General features: G+C 47.3%; 7 protein-coding genes across 8 annotated transcripts; 4 read left to right on the top strand and 3 right to left on the bottom strand.

The window, feature by feature from the left end:
* Window positions 1-191: 191 nt before the first annotated feature.
* CNN00910 (nucleolar protein, putative) lies at window positions 192-2,046 on the bottom strand. Its single transcript, XM_024658380.1, has 5 exons — window positions 1,090-2,046; window positions 827-1,037; window positions 599-772; window positions 311-548; window positions 192-252 (listed from the first exon to the last, which is right to left on the bottom strand). The coding sequence occupies exons 1-4, from the start codon at window positions 1,947-1,949 to the stop codon at window positions 342-344; spliced, it is 1,452 nt and encodes a 483-aa protein (XP_024514075.1). The 5' UTR covers window positions 1,950-2,046; the 3' UTR covers window positions 192-252; window positions 311-341.
* Window positions 2,047-2,176: 130 nt separating this feature from the next.
* On the bottom strand, window positions 2,177-10,661 carry CNN00890 (hypothetical protein). Its single transcript, XM_024658379.1, has 25 exons — window positions 10,476-10,661; window positions 9,299-10,424; window positions 7,279-9,251; window positions 7,043-7,224; window positions 6,898-6,982; window positions 6,719-6,847; window positions 6,280-6,665; window positions 6,115-6,231; window positions 5,883-6,057; window positions 5,806-5,837; window positions 5,624-5,755; window positions 5,264-5,565; window positions 5,134-5,210; window positions 4,701-5,084; window positions 4,483-4,643; window positions 4,351-4,430; window positions 4,266-4,296; window positions 4,176-4,212; window positions 3,986-4,119; window positions 3,830-3,936; window positions 3,648-3,772; window positions 3,383-3,595; window positions 3,084-3,335; window positions 2,658-3,026; window positions 2,177-2,610 (listed from the first exon to the last, which is right to left on the bottom strand). The coding sequence occupies exons 1-25, from the start codon at window positions 10,557-10,559 to the stop codon at window positions 2,317-2,319; spliced, it is 6,987 nt and encodes a 2,328-aa protein (XP_024514073.1). The 5' UTR covers window positions 10,560-10,661; the 3' UTR covers window positions 2,177-2,316.
* A 239-nt stretch (window positions 10,662-10,900) lies between these two features.
* CNN00870 (endopeptidase, putative) lies at window positions 10,901-12,910 on the top strand. Its single transcript, XM_568638.1, has 10 exons — window positions 10,901-11,111; window positions 11,180-11,252; window positions 11,322-11,404; window positions 11,460-11,595; window positions 11,659-12,043; window positions 12,101-12,245; window positions 12,292-12,448; window positions 12,514-12,604; window positions 12,669-12,737; window positions 12,800-12,910. Exons 1-10 carry the CDS (start codon window positions 10,997-10,999, stop codon window positions 12,815-12,817), a joined length of 1,272 nt encoding a protein of 423 aa, XP_568638.1. The 5' UTR covers window positions 10,901-10,996; the 3' UTR covers window positions 12,818-12,910.
* A 362-nt stretch (window positions 12,911-13,272) lies between these two features.
* CNN00860 (alcohol dehydrogenase, putative) lies at window positions 13,273-15,052 on the top strand. Of its 2 annotated transcripts, XM_024658885.1 has the most exons (6): window positions 13,273-13,461; window positions 13,527-13,679; window positions 13,732-14,024; window positions 14,085-14,389; window positions 14,509-14,644; window positions 14,698-15,052. In XM_024658885.1, the coding sequence occupies exons 1-6, from the start codon at window positions 13,320-13,322 to the stop codon at window positions 14,755-14,757; spliced, it is 1,089 nt and encodes a 362-aa protein (XP_024514699.1). In that variant the 5' UTR covers window positions 13,273-13,319; the 3' UTR covers window positions 14,758-15,052. The 2 variants fall into 2 exon arrangements, with proteins under 2 accessions (XP_024514699.1, XP_568635.1); XM_568635.2 differs by having other exon boundaries at window positions 14,085-14,644.
* Window positions 15,053-15,151: 99 nt separating this feature from the next.
* On the top strand, window positions 15,152-17,085 carry CNN00850 (hydrolase, putative). Its single transcript, XM_568633.2, has 6 exons — window positions 15,152-15,412; window positions 15,494-15,690; window positions 15,742-15,862; window positions 15,919-16,090; window positions 16,144-16,238; window positions 16,285-17,085. The coding sequence occupies exons 1-6, from the start codon at window positions 15,182-15,184 to the stop codon at window positions 16,546-16,548; spliced, it is 1,080 nt and encodes a 359-aa protein (XP_568633.1). The 5' UTR covers window positions 15,152-15,181; the 3' UTR covers window positions 16,549-17,085.
* Window positions 17,045-17,711, bottom strand: CNN00845 (hypothetical protein). The gene has a single exon (XM_024658884.1). It carries the CDS (start codon window positions 17,608-17,610, stop codon window positions 17,089-17,091), a length of 522 nt encoding a protein of 173 aa, XP_024514698.1. The 5' UTR covers window positions 17,611-17,711; the 3' UTR covers window positions 17,045-17,088.
* A 74-nt stretch (window positions 17,712-17,785) lies between these two features.
* On the top strand, window positions 17,786-19,324 carry CNN00840 (hypothetical protein). Its single transcript, XM_568631.2, has 6 exons — window positions 17,786-17,992; window positions 18,049-18,176; window positions 18,276-18,601; window positions 18,659-18,795; window positions 18,858-18,999; window positions 19,057-19,324. Exons 1-6 carry the CDS (start codon window positions 17,902-17,904, stop codon window positions 19,283-19,285), a joined length of 1,053 nt encoding a protein of 350 aa, XP_568631.1. The 5' UTR covers window positions 17,786-17,901; the 3' UTR covers window positions 19,286-19,324.
* The last annotated feature ends 3 nt before the right edge of the window (window positions 19,325-19,327 follow it).

Genomic DNA, 19,327 nt, shown 5'->3' with positions numbered 1-19,327 from the left:
GGCGGGAGGGGGCCTCGGACCCGTCAGCCAATCACAGGGCGCGCCAGCTCCGGAGTGCGAATTCCTCCGACCAAAAGGGGAAAATTTTAGCTACGGCGTTATAACTACAGTGGGGCGTGGCACATGAGACGCGGCGCCACGTGGCCTTGCAATTACGTCAACTGAAAGAGGAAGAAGAGAAGTGTAAGAAAGCAAGCATAAAAAGGCGAAACTAGAAATCACAACAGAGCTATGAACCATGCGATGCAAATGCTACGTACACCTGCTCTCAGTGGTCAGCTCTTCCCACATACACACCTTCAACACTTACTACAAGTACATACACCGCTCCCATACACTCATTATTGCCATTTGGCCCTCTTCTTCCATCCCTTCCCTCGTCCGTTCTCCATTCTGGACCACTGCAGATCGCCATACTTCCTCTTTGCATAACCTTCCATATCCTGATCCCTGATGATGTTTTGGACGACTTGTCCAGGACGGTATTTGTTGTCTTTTGTAAGAGTAGTGTCTCGTATTTGACGAGAAGTCTCGACCATGGTGCCGATCTAGCAGGTATTAGCCCAAATTCCTGATTTTTCATTGAAACGTAACCCACAGCAAAGGACTCGGGAACCTTCTCGCTCTTACTACCGCCCTTCATGAACCTCTTGGGATCCAACGAGTTGGCCAAAGCAAGCGCTCGGTAATCCTTTCTCATCTGAGGCAAGATGTCAGCCCTAGGAGTAGGGATGGATGCCCAGAGCTCAGAAGTGGTGGCTTTGCGAGGTTGCTGAAAGAAACATTAGAATACGTCATTACAAAGTCAATCAAATTGTGAGCTTACAAGCGCCTTCTCTCTCTTACTCAAAGGTCGTTCGTAGGGTCGGTCGTCGAGCTCAGGAACAGGAGTCTTTTCAGACGAAGAAGATCTGGAAGGGAGACGAGAGGGATCGGCAGAGGTCGAGGGTACAGATGTGGAGGTTCGAGCGCGGCCTTCTTTGGGGAATGAGAGATAGGTTCTGGGAAGCTTGGGAATAGCAAGATCGGGAATGGGACTGAATCATGGATGTCAATTTCCTGCCAAAACAAAGAGACTAGTTGACTTACGCCTCCTTCTCCTGCTTGTCGAATTGCAACACCATCTCGTCATCCACTTCACCTGCCTTCTCTTTCTCATTCATATTTGACGCTGTTTTGGCCTTGGCGGCGTCCCGAGCAGCTTGAAGAAGTCGTTCCTTCTCATCGTCCTCATCGCTGTCGCTATCTGATGAGTCGTCTTCGGAATCCGACTCAGAGTCTGATCCAGACTCAGATGATGAGTCGGAAGAGTCGGAAGAATTTGCAGACTGTGTCTCGGAACCAGATTCAGACGCGGACTCTCCAAACCCTTCATTCTCCCTAGGCTGAGAGAAAATCTGCCCTGTCGATAAGAGTGCCGAAAGAGGTGCACCATCTTCCCCAGTCTGGTCTTTTTCAACCAGTTGTGTACTGCCAGCGTCAGAAAAGGTTGACACACCCATCAGTTCCCGAGAGGCCTCGTCATCCTCATCGTCGGTATCGCCGTCCGCGGGTGTCTGCCGTGAATTCTCCACTTCCTGCCCCTCCTCTTCTTCCGTTTCTTCTCCCTCTGGTTCTTGGCTCTGCTCTACTCTCTTCTCATCTTTCTGAGGACTTTTGCTTCTCTCTCTGACAACCACAACCTCTTCCCTGACTTGATTTAACCGTTTATGTCTGAGCGCTCTAGCACTACCACCATCCAATCCATCTGTGTCTGCACTGCCCAGACTTCTGAGCCGCGTCGTAGGTGTGTGCAAGAGGGAAGCGGCTTCTTCTAAAGCAAGCTCATCGGAAGTTTTGTGATGAGATCCAGGATGGGCGGCGGAACCTGGTTGGGGCGTTGACCGGGTACCGGTGCGGACGGAAAGGGGAGTAGAGGAGCGAGAGCGAGTTACTCTGGGAGTCGGCATAGTTGATCCTGTTCTTGATGTCGGCAGGGACACTATATATATTATATGTATTTAGCTACTGCTTTGTCAGTACACCTTGTACCAATATTAGTAATTGAAAAAATTGCCATGTGAAGGAAGCGAAAACACCCTTTGAACGATTGCATCCTTCCAAAACTTGGTACAAGGCGTGCCTGAGCGGAGAGACAGCAAACTCCGAACTCATGTCATTGCGTCACAATGTTTGTTGCATGAAGGGTACGTAATAAGGCCAAAAGGAGCGAACGAATGAAAGAAGCAACTTGAATAAATAATATAATGAATCAAATGAATTACAACTGTACAAATAGTACTCTAGTGCACTATAAATGCTATACAAATGATTGATCTACCTGTTCAGAACTTTCATTCTCTCCGTCGCCAGCAAGTCCGCCTTCAAACTCTCCACAATTCCCACCCTGTCTGCCACCCCCACTACACTAAGCGTCCCCACCTTCTCCATAATCTGCGTTGCTTTCTGCAACTTGCCGGAGGAAGTTACGCCTGATGTTTCTTGGTACTGAACAAGCATGGCAAGATTCACGGAGAGTGATTCGGTGTGGCGTATGAGAATAGGTGACTGAATGACGCCGAGGAAGATCAGGAGGTCTAGGAAAACAGAGTGCGTCACAGTCCTCAAAGCCTGACCACGGGTTAGCTTTTTCGTATCGAAATGAACACTAAACTTACGCCGTTGATACAACCGGATTCAAATGACAGTCTAAACAGCCTGATCCACTCCGGCCATATCCTGATCCACAATATATTTACCGCATCTTCGCCTCCCGCTTCTTTCTCTCCGTCCTCATTCGATACCGGTCCGTCACGAACAGCCAGTAACGCCAGTCTCATGACCATAAATGCCAAGGAAATGAGGGATGTCCCATGGCTTTCGACATCTTGCAGTGACATGTAGTCAGATGCCGCCCGAAGACATAAGGAAGTTGCTCGGGAGAGAAGGGGATAAAGGGAAAGAAGACGTGAACGGGCACGGCCCATCCTGAGGTCAAGGGAAGATAGTAATAGATAAATGAAAAAATAGACTTGGGAGGAAGCCGCCTAAAGGACAGAGGTGATTAATATCTGCAAATGACTGGTTTGCTCCCCGACACTTACATCTAAAGTCAACTGCGTTAAGTTTCGGCTGATGGCACCTGGTACAACCATCTCAGCTTGACAGAGAACGGTCCCTGCTTCATTTAACACTCCAAGTAGCACTTCTGCACTCATCAACTTAGACTCGAGTGTCGGATGACCGTTGCGCAGTATGTGGACACAGCCAGCGGAAGCGTCTGATAGCACACGAATCTGCTCAGGTGATACTTGTGAATCAGGAGTAGGTCGAGAGAAGGCGTCGGAAGTGAGGTACTTGATGGGCCATCAGCTTCTATCTCCGTACGCCCAAAGAAACTTACTTTGAGAAGGGTGTAGAGACCTTCAGGGGTTACGGCTAATCCATTAATAGCAGCTCCAGCCATTTCAAACAGGACTATTCGTATCTGATTTTCAGTCTGAGCTTTTCTGGAGGCTGTTTCTCCAGATTCCAACAATCGAATCGCTGTGGCTCGTTTCACCGCAAAATGACCCATACAATGGTTCAGTATGGTTGACACTTGACTCAACAGAGGCTTAACGGGGGTCAGTAAAGAAGATTTCTGACTCCAAATGAGAAGTCCGTACAACTAAAGATGCTGAGGGCGCGAGATCCAATATTTTGGCACAGCTCTGTAATATAGGATTGGGATCGAAATCGAAACTCCATTCTGCAATCAGTTTGCTCAGGCGGTTTATAAACGTGCCAAAATCTGATTGGAATCAGTCGTCAATTTTGGAACGAACCTGCCATGCAATTCAAATCCCACCTTGTGCAGCTTCCTCGGTCAAATGCCCTTCAAAGGCTGTGGCAAAACGAGCAAATGCCTCAATGATATGTATCACCTGTCGTCTTGGTCGCTTGGTCACATCCAATCTAACTATAGTCAGTGACTAAATTTAAACCGAGGCCCAAGAGAACACACAGGTCATGGAAAACATTGTCAAACAGGCTTGCTTGAGGCAATGCTTCCCTCTCTTGTTCACTGTGCAAAATTTGCAAGGCCTTAGCAAGCGAAGTCACGTCAGGGGATGATGGGTCGTAGGATTCTGACTCGTTCTGCAAATGAGGTAAGTTAGTTACGCGTCTGACATTCTCTTCTTCTCGTGACTTACTCTGAATAGCTGAAGGTAGAGTCCCGAACGTCCAAAGCTGAAAGAAGACAAACGGTTAGTGGTGAAGCAATGTCGTACAAATAAACTCACCTCTTCACGATATTCCACAAGAACAGTTGACCTGTCCCAAATCAATTACTCTGGGTGGTTTGGAGTTCAATATCCAAGAACTCACTTTGCTCAACCACCGCCGGATCCCCATACTCCGCTTCCAGCTCTTTGACCAGAGCCTTTGCCACTGTATTGAAGGCTGGGCTGTAACGTGGAATCAGTATTACTTCCAAGGAGAGTTGAAAATTGGACGTACGGCACTGCACGTATAATCTTATCTCTTTCCACCTTAGCCACAGCAATTTGTAAAACCTGCAAGGCAAGCAACCTATTTTCTGAACATTCGTCTGTCAAAACAAAGTCTGCTATCTTCTGTACAGCGCTGTACGTGGAGAGTTCGACCCTGGTGACGTCTTGCTAGATTTACCCTCAGCACTATACTTTCGACGACCAGTCAACGAACGCTTGGCTGACCTTGAAGAACGTGACCATCAAGATATCCAGCAAGATTCTCTGTACAGCGGCGTCGTACTTTTTTAACTCTTGGGCGAAGTCGATGACAACGGGTACAAACAAGCTGCCAACCAGGACCGTTTTCTTCACCTTGCTTTCGAAAGTTTCACCCGCGATCATAATTCTGATGGGGCTATCCAGCACCGACCGTAATCCAGGCAGAACAACTGCCGTAAAGACAGGTGGGTTGAACCAAGGAAGGGCACAGGCCGCCGCCACTCGTTGCTGGAAGCGCTGAGCGGTAATCCATGTTATGGAGACACCAGCCGCGAGCATTTCGAGGCCCAAAGAAATGAGCGAGTAGGCGACATTCTGGGAATCGACCAGACCGGAGTCTGTTTGAGACTGTCACCTGTGTTAGCCAATCGTATCTCTAAAAAATAGTCCAATTTACTTGACGAGCGCGTTTGAATTGAGTTAAACTGGCAACTTCCTCAGCTAAAAGCTCATCGACGGTCGTCCACGAGATAACTAACAACTCGTCAGTTCGCAGCGCAACAGATCTTACATCACCCTCGACTCACTAGCCCATTGAGGTATGCTCATTCTCAGCCGACTCAATTTAGTTAGCAAGACAAGTCTTCTCTCATCGCTACCTTTTACCAGATGCTCTTCAAAGCACATAGACATGGCGTTTAGCTGCGTGGGCTGTAATGTCTTGAGGATAATAATGTTGTCCGGTATAACATCTTTGGGGTCCAACAAAACGTCAAAGAATAACAAAATTAAGCCCACCGTGGCAGCTCGCCAATTAGATAACTCATAGTTAACAGAAGTATCTGCGAGCTCAAGGATAAAGGTCAGAAGACGTTCACGCGCTTGGGTCCTGAATGATAACCAATTAGCGGTCATGCCATGGGAATTCAGTCGATGCAAGAGCTCACCTGGCCTCTGGCGAGAACTCCAACTGAGTATGGATAATCCTTTCCAAAGGGGCCGAATTAACACTGAGCAGCTTCAATAAAACCCTGGCCCGTGAACGTCTATCTATGGGGAGGCCTATCAGGGGCCAGATCCTGTTGTCAAGTCAGCTTCGATATGAAGATGGAACTCTATGCTGACTCACATTCCATATATCTTTGGACACGTATGGTGCAGCTACAAAGCATGAGTGATCGGCATTAACTATAGAGTCCTACTTACGAAGCCGACTGGATCATCAACCATGCTTGCCTTTGCGGACAGCAACCACAAGAAATCAAGCACCATCTCGGTAGGACAAGAGCTACGCTCCAATAGTGTAGCCGCGCCGACAACCATATCAGCGTTCAAAGGAAATCGTACGTTAGGGATGGGGTTTTGGTGCTTTTTGACGGTGCTATCCGTGCAAAGTACGGATGTCAGTACGCTTCACACAGTCGTACAGTCAACCTACATGGGAGGTTGTCCGGTACTGGACATCCCTACATCCAAGGTGGTTTCGGCGATTTCGTCAACTGGGACTCCGTAAGCCTGCAAAATAAGGAGCATAGTACGCTTCAGCAGTTCCAATCTATTAACTGTCAGCAAGATGCTTAAGATTCGCCATGAAGAAACTTACTCCAATGGTTCCATCTTTCCGTCTTTTCCCACATCACTGAAAACACCAATAGCCAACTGAGAACAGGTGCTTGCAAATGTTTGCGGCTCAATCACCGCCCGATTAGAATTGATTGCGATAACTAGATCCAATTTGGCTTCGGCTGACGCACCATAGGCACTGTCATCACAGGTAAAGGCAGGAGATCTAGCTTGCAAGTCTACTAAGGGCAGTAAAAGTTCCCAAGGGATTTCCACCCCAGAGTAAGACAGCACTCGCATCCATCGACAGACTCGAGCAAGATCTGCAGGGTTGGCCTGGGCCGTGGACAAGGAAATAGCGAAGATATCAGAAGAGTCAGCAGGTTGATGATCAAGAAGACGTGGCAAGGCGCGATAAGCGACGTCCTGCATTTCACTCATAAGCTCTCTCTTATAAACCGTTGGCAACTATCACCCACATGATCAGCCAGAGGTCCCAAGTCCTCCAACCAAGCCGTCAACAGCTCCATAACAATGGAAAATAGCATACCAGCCTCTCCCATACTTGTCATCTTATTGGCTGCTACTCCTGCCATTCTAGATGCCACCTATCTGGCTTTAGCGTCTGATTCATTAGCATCAGTAGGGTAAGTCTCACTTGTTCTTCACTTGCCCCACTCATATCTTCCATAGCAACATTTGCGGCCACCAGCTTGCATTGCTCGTACACGATATGCGCATATCTTCGATCGAGAATATCAGCTGCTTTCATTTCTGTTTACGATAGCAAACAAAAGCCTTACAATGCTGAATCTTGGTCATGCAGCGCCTTCAACCAGGGCTTTACGAACATCCTTCTCAACCTTTGTCTGTCCTGCTTATACATATCCACTGAGCCTTTCTGAGCTCCAGCAGCAGGTCGCACACCTGGTATACGACGATTCTTTGACGCATACTTCTTAATAATATCTCGTAAGGAGTCCTCCTGTGTGTCTCGTCAGCTTTGAATTTTTGGCAGTCGAGTTCACGGGTTTCGCACCTCGGATATGACCCAAGAGACACACGCTTTCCCCAGTCTCTCTAGAGCATATGGCGCGCAAAGCAAACTTGGCCATGCTCTGGTCGCCAACAATCTCAGACCTTGCTCATTCATTGTCAAATCAAGATCATCAAGCAAAGCTTCGATCGCAAGAACCAACAGTTCTGTGTTGGGAGAGGAGTCTATGAGAAGAGGCAAGATGAAGGACACTTTTATCTCCCGTCGTTCGGCCAGACATTGTGACGTGAGGAATGCAGTATCAAATACAGAGATGAAACCGACCAATGATAAGTGATTGAGGAACGCTGTGGCAACAACTTTGTCGGAAAGGGACAAATCTGTCGCTAGAGATTGTAAGATGATGCTTAAGGGCAAAGTCTCATAGCACTTGTCCACTTTGTCTCCTTCTACTTCTGGAGAGAGAGGCAACCCCTGTGGGGTCAAAAAGCCATCTCCGAGGTTTTCCCCCTCTCGAGAAGGTATGCCTGAGCTTTTAGTTGGAGCACGAATGAGGGCGGTACAATAACCAAGGAATTTCTCGGAGAAGAGGTACCCTGTCCCCAAGGGCTTTTCTAACGTGGCAGCATGGGTAAAGTCAGCCACAGCTGTAGAGATAGGTTGCTCGTGAGATTGAAGGAGTTCCTCATATGTCTTCAAGATAGTTTTGAGGCCTAAGGGGTCAGATGTCACTTTCTTATCTTCGCTAGAGACGCGCAGTGAACCAGAAGAAAGACCATTCTTGATGAGTTGGTACTGAATCCAGATTGTACCGAATGTAACCCCAATTTCGTCGAAAGTTTTTCCTTTCAACTCGTCTTCTGAGGGAAGGAAACCATTGTAATGTTGATGGAAACTGCTTTGCAATCTGTCACGGGTAATGACGAACGGATTGTTTCCTGCTTCTGAGATCTCATCGACGACTAGCTCCCTGCCATAACGACATTCACCGACTCCAGTTTCTTCCATCTTATCCACGCAGTGAGAATGGAAAAACTTCTGACATCCATTCTGGCAAGTATATCCTTGCTTCGAAACACCCCAGAGGGGAAGATGACATTCGTCACACAATGTCAGAGTGAAAAGATGGACGAGATCCAGTACATGCTGACCTGCTTTTCGATGCGTACATTTGGACCCATGAGGCGGGTTTAATGAAACTTCTTCAAGTCTAGGAAGGGATGGGCAGAATTTGGCGTGCGACAGCTGCGATGATGTTGAGGTAGGTGAAAGGGTGACGACGTCGTACTGGTAGACTCCCTTTCGAGTCTTACCAGAGCCATCATAGCAACGCAGATGGCGCTGTTCTTTGCACATCGTGCATTTGATTCCGAAGCCATGGATCTCTGACTCGCAAACCTCACATCGCACAACCTCAGCGGTAGGATCATCATGTGAACTGACCCTCCAAGGAACGAAGTGGTGTTCCTCAGTCTCGTCCTCTCCTAGAACGCTGAATTGGCCGGTCTCCCATTTCATGCGTTGGGCAACGTAAGAAGTAGATGGTAATCGTCGTGCGACAGTATTGTGCCCAGCTGCGTTGGGGTAAAAAGTTGCTAGAATTGCAGCAGCGGTGCGTCGGCAGAGAGGTGGTGCATGGGCAATAATTGTGAGGAGGTCTAGAGAGGAATCAGGTTTTGCGTTGAGAATCAACGATAGGAGTCGGTGAACACGATAGATAGTTGTTAATTTCGATTGAGTCAGATCGATAGTTGATGTTATGGCCATCAAAATGCGAGGCACAAGTGCTGCAATCTCCACGGCTGTGGATGAAGCATCGCGAAGCGACTGTATGGATAAGAGACCCAGGATGTCGTGATGAAACAAGGGGGACGAAGGACTTGTGGGAGAAAAGCGCATCCATCCTAGGGTTTCTGAGGCCTTTCGGGGTACAGAGTCGCTTGATTCGGACGAAATAGCGAACGTAGGTAATGCAGCATTGCGAGGTGCCTTAGAGACTGGCTTCGAGAATGGATCTGGATGGCAGAAAGTCAGTTCATCTTCCACAAAATTGCGGACACACCTATCCATTCCACATCGTTGTTTTTTGATTTCTTGAAATCTCCTCTTTCTCGAGCTAACCTACCCAGCAAGTCACCCATTCTACCCTCTAGCCATTCGCATACCCTTTCTCCCATACCTTCTCCCATTCCATAAAACCCGTCAATGACCATCCCTACCACCCGTACCTTTGTTCCTATCTCTCCCTTCTGATATAGATAAGCGGCAATATCTAGACAAGCAGCTTGAAGTGCGTTAGGTGGACACAATGGGCGAAAGGCGTGGGTTCGATGGAGACAGTCGACAGATAGAAGTGATTGAAGAACGTCCAGAGTTCTTTCGAGGAGATAAGGTCCTGGAATACTTGGAATTGTCGACGTCGATGCGCGGTTAGGGTATAAAGTTGAGGCAAAAGATGTATCAGGGCTTGAGGTTGCTGCTTGACTATTACCTTTGGAGAAAGCTGTTGATGGAGAAACAGAAGAGAAGCGACCAGCACGCCCCTTGCTCTTGACTGGCGTTGCATCCAGTACGGGCACATCATTGTCTTCTGTATCGGCAAACAGATCCAGCTGTTGCTTTTCTGCTAGAACAAGTAGACCTCGGGTTTGTTCTACCAGATTGTAGGCAGCTTCCGTATCCCAATGTCCCTCATCGAATACGATATGATCCTCATAATCTTCACTTCCGACTCCGGCAGCTGGAGCCATCGCACGATGTATGCGACTATAGTCTGTGCTGTTGGAAGAACCTGCGGCAGCAGTTATAGCGTGACCAAGCCTCAAGACTTTACCTTTGCCCTTGCCTTTTGAACGCCCAGAAATTTCTCGCGCAGAGATAGCTGCGCGCTCGAGGATATCCGGGGCCGTCTCTCTTTGCTCAAAGGTATCCAGAAGATACAGCAGAAGTTTCTTACTTTCGTATAAGCCTCGACTGCTACTGATCTTCTGGATTTTCTTTGCTGACAGAACATGCGGGCCCGCTCGCGTAGCTCGGCGAAAGGTTTTCGAAGGTTCAGGGGATGTAGAGCTATTAGGAGGGATTGGAGATGATGAAAGTCTTGAAGACGTTGGCGATCTCGGCGAAGGGGGGTAAGCTAATGTTGGGGAAGGTGGTATTTCATCAAAATTGGTGTAGTCCAGTTTCAACTTTTCAAAATTGTCAGCTCATACTTGGACCAAGAGCTTCTTTGAACTCACTCGTGGTGGAGGTTGACCGCCTGGTCGGATACCGAGAGCTTTTCGAGCATCGTCGTTCGTATTGCCTTCTGGTACACTGAGCATCTGTCCTTTTTCAGTATTCCGAGTATCCTGGGGGCTCTCAAAGTTTCGATGAGGAAGAAGACACAAAATCAGAAAGATAAAAGGCTATTATGTTCGTTTCGTGGGCTGAGACGGAGCTGTGACATTATTCGCGTTCACAGCACCGAATGTTGAAACGCGTCAAGCCGAAGTCACGGAGAGTCGATTATCTCCGGGCAGTCGGCTAGGTGGAGGCAGCCGAATAGTGATGATGGTCTTCCCGTATGATCATCTTATGTAATCAATTCAAGTGCAGAGCTCGCGCGTCGTTGGTGCAAATGGTGATTCATACTGCTGCTGCTTCGTCCTCGTCAATTCCGTCTTGCTTTCATCCAGTTACTATACCCATCGTATCCTTCGCCACGACATTCTGAGGCTTTAGCAATCGAACACATTCTCTTACATTAGATCATCTTGTCATGTCCGTCGACACACCCACCTCTGAGAAACTCGACCAAGCGGCGAGTGTCTTTGACAAAGATCCGACCACTGCAGAGCGACTCTATAAGGAAATATTGCAAGATGACAGTCAACGTGAGTTCCTCCTCTATTGATGCGCTTTAGCCTCCAGGGGTCCTGATAGAAGCCTTCTTCTTCATTAGCTGGAAACGAAGACCTTTTGAGAGACAAAGAGGTCGCTCTCATCAAGTTGGGCACTCTCTACAGAGATTCAAGGTATTTATCTATCCGTACAATGATCTATAGAACCTTTCTGACACTTGTCTGTGACGACAATTTTGGTAGCATGCTCGACAAGTTGTCTCAGTTGATAACGGACTCTAGAACTTTCATGTCACATATCGCAAAAGCCAAAACGACTAAGCTAGGTGAGCTTGCTTCCCCAGCCTTTTAAGTTACGACATTAATCAGTCAATTCCAAAGTGCGCACACTCCTGGACCTTTTCCCTCAAGATTCAAAGGATATGCAGATGAAGGTCATTCAAGAGAATATAGACTGGGCCCGCACAGAAAAGAGGGTTTTCTTGCGCCAAAGCCTGGAGATAAAACTCATTAACGTGTGAGGCCTCTTTGTTTGAGAAGACTATGTTAGATCTTCTTAGCTGACTACAATACCAATCAGCTTGTTGGATGCCGAGAAATACCAAGAGGCCTTGACTATCACCCAAACTCTTCTCAAAGAACTCAAAAAATTCGATGATAAGATTATCCTGACCGAGGTGTATTTATTGGAGTCGCGTGCTGCCCATCACATGCACAATCACGCGCTGGCGAAGACGGCACTAACCTCAGCTCGCACAACTGCCAACAGTGTATACTGTCCGCCTACGCTTCAGGCTCAACTTGACCTGCAATCTGGAGTTATCATGGCGGAGGACAAGGATTACAAAACAGCGTACTCCTACTTCTTTGAAGCCTTTGAAGGTTTCTGTCAATCCGCCGAGAGAGACAATAGAGCACTGAGCGCCTTGAAATACATGCTATTGTGCAAGATTATGATCGGATCCGTGAGTATGATGTTTGGCTAACTCGCCCATATGCTGATGAAGTCTGGATTCCCCCAGCCTAACGACGTCTTCTCGTTGTTATCATTGAAAAGCGCCGCCCCCTACATAGGCAAAGATGTGGACGCGATGAAAGCAATTGCGACGGCTCTTGAGGAACGCAGTCTTGATCTTTTCAAGACAGCTTTGCAAAATTATTCCGACCGTAGGTCTGCGTAGTGTGAAGACTTAACAGCTAACGGCTCCTCCAGAATTGCAGAAAGACGAAATCATTCGTTCCCATCTCTCTTATCTTTATGACACGCTCTTAGAACAGAATCTTATCAGAGTCATTGAACCCTATTCTGCAGTCGAACTGTCATGGATAGCTTCAGAAGTGGGGCAGAGCCTGCAAGTCATTGAAGACAAGTGAGTTTTTGTTTTCGTTCTCTTTTTACAAAGACCGACAACTATTTAACCTATTTTTCATCCAGGTTGAGTCAAATGATTTTGGACCAAAAGTTCTGTGGTATTTTGAATGAACGCATGGGTACTCTCGAAGTTCATGATGATTATTCAAATGAGGTTAGTCGTTTTCCTAATATCACGAACAAAGACAGAAATGTGTGTTGACATAGCATTCTTATAGGGGATATGTTCAATGGCGTTGGGCACTCTGAAGCATATCAGCGACGTTGTGAATGGCCTAAATGATAAGGTTCGTTCATCTGAACATGTTGCGTCTAGACAGCAATAGCTGATTTCTCTTATCGTTGTCAGGCCGCGCAGATGGTTTAATCACCACAAGCACTAGAACGAACAGGGTTACCAGTAAAAGCAAATTGGGCTTGCTATCTACATCCACTAGACCATTTTTATAACATCTAGTGGTCATTCACATCATGTATGCCATTGACGAAGTTTCGACAAGGTTTAGTCCTGAAGCAAAGAGAGTACAAGTCACGACCCAAGAAGAGGTCGCGAGCTCTTTTACTCTTGGAACAATAAAATCGGGCATATAAAAGAGCGACTAATTTAGAAGGTGCTGCTTTCCTTCGTCTGAAATATGTAGAACTGAAAGAGATACGAGGGATTTAACGAAGATTTACGAATGTGGCTTCGTTCTCTTTCCTATTAGTTACCCTTATTATTTAATTATTATCTTTTTGCCGCCAGGGTGGACACCCCCGCTGAGGGACGCTATTATTTATCAATCGCCGTCTCCTATTATTATCTACTGCAGCATGAGTTCGAGCAAATCTTGATATACTCTCCCTAGCCTAGTAAATAAGAATACACTATGTCCGCCACACAGTTGCCAGAAATCATGGATGCCATCTTGTTCAAACATCCCTACAAAGTTGCGGTCGAACAGGTCCCGACTCCCAAGTTGCAGACCGAAGGAGATGTCATCATCAAGGTTCATCTCGCTGGACTTTGTGGTACGTTCTATTATTATGACCACCAGAGGGTGGAACTTTAGGTTTGACAAATATTTGCTATGTAGGCTCCGATCTACACCTTTACAGGGCTAAAGAAGATGCTGGGAAAGACTATACTATGGGACATGAGGTTGTGGGAACCATTGTCCAAAAGGGCAAGGAAGTGAACAGCTTCAATGTGGGGGATATTGTAGCTGTACCTTTTACCATCTCATGCGGTGAGTTGCATACTTTGGCTAGCTATGTATGCATGTCCTAACCTTGAGCCAGGGAAATGCTATTACTGCTCAACCTCCCACACTGCCCGATGCACTTCCTCAGCCTTGTTCGGTACTCCTTCCCTTCCGGGTTGCCAGGCCACCTATGTTCGTGTCCCTCTTGCGGCATCTTGTCTTTTACTCAAGCCTCCACAACTGCCTGAAGAGTTGATGCTTTTGATGGCAGATATCTTGCCCACGGGATACAGTGCGGCTTGGAACGCTTGGAGACTTCTTGATCGGGGAGGGGAGCGTGGTGGAAAAGGAGAGAAGAAGGATATTTGCGTTGTGGTTGGGTGTGGGCCTGTGAGTCTCTGCATTAGCATTTCCAATTGAGAGTTCAGTCAAGCCAAATACTCGACTTAGGTCGGCCTTTGTGCCATAACTTCTGCGCAAACACTCTTTTCCAAAGTCTTTGCCGTCGATCCTACGCCTGCCCGCCGAGAGTTGGCTATCAAGCACGGAGCTACCGCTCTTGTTCCTGGCGAACTGCAATCAGCCGTCATGGCTGCCACCGAAGGTCGTGGTGCTGATGCCGTTCTGGAGGTTGTGGGCAATCAAGGGGCCTTCGATACTGCCTTGAGCATTGTTAGGCCTTACGGAGCCGTCAGCAGTGTGGGGGTGCATGCCGGGGAGCTCAAGATTGATGGTGGTTTGTTGTATGACAAGAAGTGAGTTTTATCATTTAATGAGGGTGGGCAGATGACAGGATGTAGAGTTACGGCTGCCGAACGAGGAAAGGTGAAACGTGAGAGAAGGGTGCATAACATGCCCATGCTCATGTTCTTAGTCGTAGCGTGAGGCTTCAATTTGGACGTTGCTCTGTTAGGCACTTTTATCCGGCAGCTCTAGAAGTGCTCATGAACAACCAAGAGCTCTTCAAGGGCTTTATTGAGTATAAGGTCGGTTTCAGTCAAGCTGAAGAGGTGAGTGTCCAGCCACGCAATTATACTGTAGATAACCCCCTTCGCCGCTGCAGTACTATACTCTCTTCGAACAAGGCAAGATATCCAAAACTGTGTTTATTCCAGGTCAGTAATGGCGCAGTCTACCAGGAAACATGAAAGAGATCTTCAGCGATAGACATTTGAGTTTCAAAGCACTTTAGTTACAAGTCGATTCATGGTTACACTCGTCTCGCTTATCGATGCTCCGCAAAGTGTAGTACACCGGTCCTTTCCCTAACATGGATTTTTGGTGGACGATGGATACCCCCTCAGTTATTAATAGCTCCTTCTTCCCAGATATAGTCTACTTAAATGGCTCGCGCTTGAAGGAAGTGGTAGAAGTCCATTTATTGTTATGTCAGTTACACCGAACGAACGAAGTGCGCTTGTTGCAGTGTGCGTTATTGGCTGGAGGAAGTCAGTCACGCCTTTTGATCCCGTCCATGTGTATTGGATCTCTCTCTAAATTACCTTTTATCCTCTATACATCTTTCTTCTTCATGTACCCATCCGAACATGTCCTCTGGAACTCCAGCTCCTCTCGAAATCACACCCGCCCTTCTTGCGGGCTTTGAGCCAGAGCGAATCCTCTCCGAGTCTACAATGACCGGCTCGACATTCATCCTCGGTACACTCACTGGACAGCAAGCTATTGTTCATGTCCAGAAGACTGTAGTGGTAGGAAAATATGCCCAGGAGGCCATCAGTACACTTGAAAATGTCAAGCTTCTACTTGAAAACGTTCCTGTGGGTATTCCTGCCAACTTGTTTCCCCATCACCAAATACAGATGATCATTCGGCATGCTGACGATACGCGACGGCAATAGTATTACTCTGCCCATGCGTGGACCAAGCCAGATCCGTCCAACCCCGATTATGTCGTCAAGGTCATCTGCCCTGCCACAGCAGATCATATCAAAAAGTACTCCATTCAGGAGCGTTACGTCGTTAGGGAAACTGCAGAGATTTATGAACAAGTCGTAAAGCCTTACATTGAGGAGATGCCTGTCTCTAAGATTGGATGGTGGGTACTCTGTACAAAATGGTCAATAGTATTATTTAACATTTGCAATAGGGTTTATGAAATACTTGAAGGCCGAAAGGAAGCCGAACGAGTCTACTATCGTTCTGAAGGTGATGACGGTTTCGTAATTCTCCCTGACTTGAAATGGGATGAGACCACGAAAAACGCCCTTGTATGTGCTTTTCTGTTCTGCATGTCAAAGTACTGATTCAATGAGTCCTATGTTAGTACCTTACATGTATCGTTCAAGACCGCAGCATTAAATCTCTCCGCGACTTGAAGGTATCGCACATTTCCCTTTTGAAGAACATTAGGGAGAAGGCTGCGGCCGAGGCTAGTAAAAGGTTTGGTGTGGACGCTGGGAATTTGAGGCTGTTCGTGCACTACCATCCCACTTATTGTGAGCTGCGTGTGTATGTCGTCATGTGAGAAGGTGCTGATAAGACTTTTTAGACCATTTCCACGTGCACATTGTGCATATCAGGCATGACAATCTCTTTGGTCAGGTCGCTGGTCAAGCTCATTTGCTCGACGATCTCATCTCTCTAGTGAGTTTGAATCAATCTCACAAAATCCTGAGCTGACTATTAATAGCTCGAATTATCTCCTGCCGACGGCCCCTCACTTCTCGCCCAAAAATCATTCACCTACACACTCGGAGTCGAGCATAGGCTTTTCCCTCTCATGCTCAAAGCCGGTGCTGTTCTAGGCAATTCCATCACAACCGCCGATGCAGAGGCCAAAGCTGAGCCCATTTCTATCACCCCCGTGAACCCTGCCGTCTCAACCCCCTCTCTCGGTGCTGCTGAACCTGCCACTGACTCTGACGAGCCAGAGGCGAAGCGTCCCCGCATCTAAAGGGGTTCGTGCCGCACTTTTACCCTTCGTGACAGCTTTTGCCCCTTTTATCCGCCAGAAAGGGGGACTGTGCACGTACTATCTTTATAAAGGGAATCTCCTTCCTTGTGAACCTTGTCCGTCAGGAAGGAGTAATTTGAGGTTACCTCAAGTCCTTCCACATTATAACATGGCACTCATATTAATGGGTTCTAGTGCATATGCACTAAATGGGACTTTCCCGCTTGTGGTACTACACAGTTGTATGCGACGCTTTGGATCTATGCTAAAGGCCGATTACCTAGGCGTTAAGCGGACTGTTTTTTCCTTGCTCAATCTTTTGACGAGTTTTTTCAACGCGCGCAGGCCTAGGTGTCTTGAATAAGCAACTTCACGAGTCTCAAGTAGAGTATTGTTCTTTACGATCGGAGACATTGCTTTAAGACATGACTCCCCTGTAGAACAATGTGGCCAATGCTCAGCAATTAGACGTCTTGTCCCTCGCAGATATTTAGTATATATAGCGACAGCAGGATGTAAATGCATCATCTCTCTTTCTTCTCACTTTTTCAATGCCGATGAATAGTAATCTCCCAGCCGTGTTGGGCTCCAATCCAAGAGCTCTTGCCCAGATTTCTCCCTTGCGTTGACATTCTCCGCTTTTTTCTCATCTTGGAGATCAATCTCTCTTATCCAAACTGAACCAACCCCTTCCGCTAGTAATCCCCCAATCTCCTCGTGCGGTAGCTCTACTTCTTTGACCAGTTCCATCAATCCTACCAGCTCTGATAGCCCGTCTAAGAGCTGCTTCTCTTCCTGCGACCCAGCAGGTGGAGCTGCTAACGCCGAGAGGGTGTGGAGTTTCTCTAATTGTTGGCGAGTGATATGTGCAGGTTTGATAGTAGGCAGAACCCCTAATGTGGGTAGTTCAGAAATGGAAGCCGGAGTAGGTTCAGGGGCAGGAGTGGAGAGCGGTTGTGTCGGTTGCGAAGTGGATGTGGAGGTGTATCTTTGTGGGTGTCTTGAGAGACGGAGAGTAGGATGGAATGCTCTGAGGCGGGGGATAATAATTGTTGATCTCATTGTGTCCCTTAAGTAGTGTTATAGCTTTGCGAGGGCGAACATAAAATCTTTATCGAGGAAAAGACGTTTATAGAGGAAAAGAAAGGAAGGCGAGATGATATGATATGCGTGAGGCGGAACGGAAAATATAGATTTGTTTTGATGTCAGCTCATTTCGTCAATTCACTTTCCATCTCTAAAATCATTTTTCAACGGCTACTCTGGATTTTATGGTATAATTCAAAGCATAATAACTGAAGAGAAAAGCTACCACCATTTCAAAAGCAGCATATCGAAAAACAACCATTAACAATGGACGTAGACCCGTACAAACCCACTCCACCCAGCCTCACAGTCTTGAGGATTAAGCGCAAAGCGACAGAACCAGCTTTGTCTTCTCTGGGTATGTGCATGGCTCTGTGCAGCATGCGTATGGGTGCTCAAACTGGTCATATCTAGTCATTCAAGATGAAGCACGCACGAAGAGACGACGGGACATTGCAGGCAAAGCAAGAGGAGTCTTCAGGCTGGCGGACACTGTGCCAGGTAACTGGGTGGGACAAGGCGAAGAAGGGGAGGTTTTGAAGGTGAGGGATATGATCCAACCTCGACTTGATAGTCTGCTGCATGCGGGCCGATAACTCGGAGTGGTAGGACATTAGAGTGGATGAGCTGACAATCACTAGTCAAGAATTCAAGGTCTCCTGTCATCTCAACCGTCAGCTTCACCGCTGTCTACCGTTCCACAAGTGACACCCCTAACCACTGCTCCTCAAGAGCCCCCATTACTTCCCGTGGGACTGCCATCCACCAATTTTCCTGTAGCTCCCCCAGCTATCGAACAAACTCCAATACATACGCCATCGCCGCCAAATTTATCAGAAGGCGCACCTTCGACTTCCAATAACAGACGGTCGTCCTCTACGCAGGTGCAGATGCAGTATCGAGTTATACCACCTATGAGCCCTCGGACAAAGGCGATGCTGCCTCCGCGGATATTAACTGCTGCCGAGTGGGTCTCTAATTTCAGATGTTGCCAGGTGAGAATACTGACATACGAACAATGTAGGACGGAAGGTAGGGAAGGGGCATCTCCTTTCGTCTTCGTAGACGCTCAAGCGGTAGAGACGCCGGGCCAGAAGGGGACAACTCAGGAAGATAAGGACATGGCTGCTTTTCTGCCAATGCTACAAGAATATCTTCGTTGTGCGTGCTGTTCGCTTCAAGTCCTTCATGAGAACGCTAATGTGATATATATATTTATATAGTGGAACAGCAAGATGAAAAGGCAAGAGAGGAAGAAGAAAAGGCAAAGGATGATGAATGGGTGTACGATTTATATTATAGGGATAGCTCTGGCTCATTACCATTGGGTATTGGTGCTGGTGATGGTGTAACCATTGGCCAACTGTATGTTTATTTTGCGTTCCTCCAATCTGAGGTAGCATTCGCTGACGAATCACACAGCCTTGGTTTCGAATCTACTTCCCCTCCATCTTCCATTTCTGGATCTGAGCCAGAGGATGAAGCAGACGAAGACTCGAACGATGAGGATTATTATCGAAATGATTATCCAGAAGATGAAGATGCTGACGAGGATATGGTGGGCTTCAGAGGTGGTGGCGATAGCGACTGGAGCGAAGACGAGGAAGACGATTATGATTATGATGAGAGAAACGAGTGGAGATATCGATAATGATACCGTCTACAGGCGTTTGGTATAATAATAAGCAATGCA

This window comes from Cryptococcus neoformans (genome assembly GCF_000091045.1).
Source record: "Cryptococcus neoformans var. neoformans JEC21 chromosome 14 sequence".
NCBI classification, from domain to species: Eukaryota; Fungi; Basidiomycota; class Tremellomycetes; order Tremellales; family Cryptococcaceae; genus Cryptococcus; species Cryptococcus deneoformans.
Note: the sequence above shows the minus strand (reverse complement) of the source record. Positions and strands in the feature narration are given on the sequence as shown.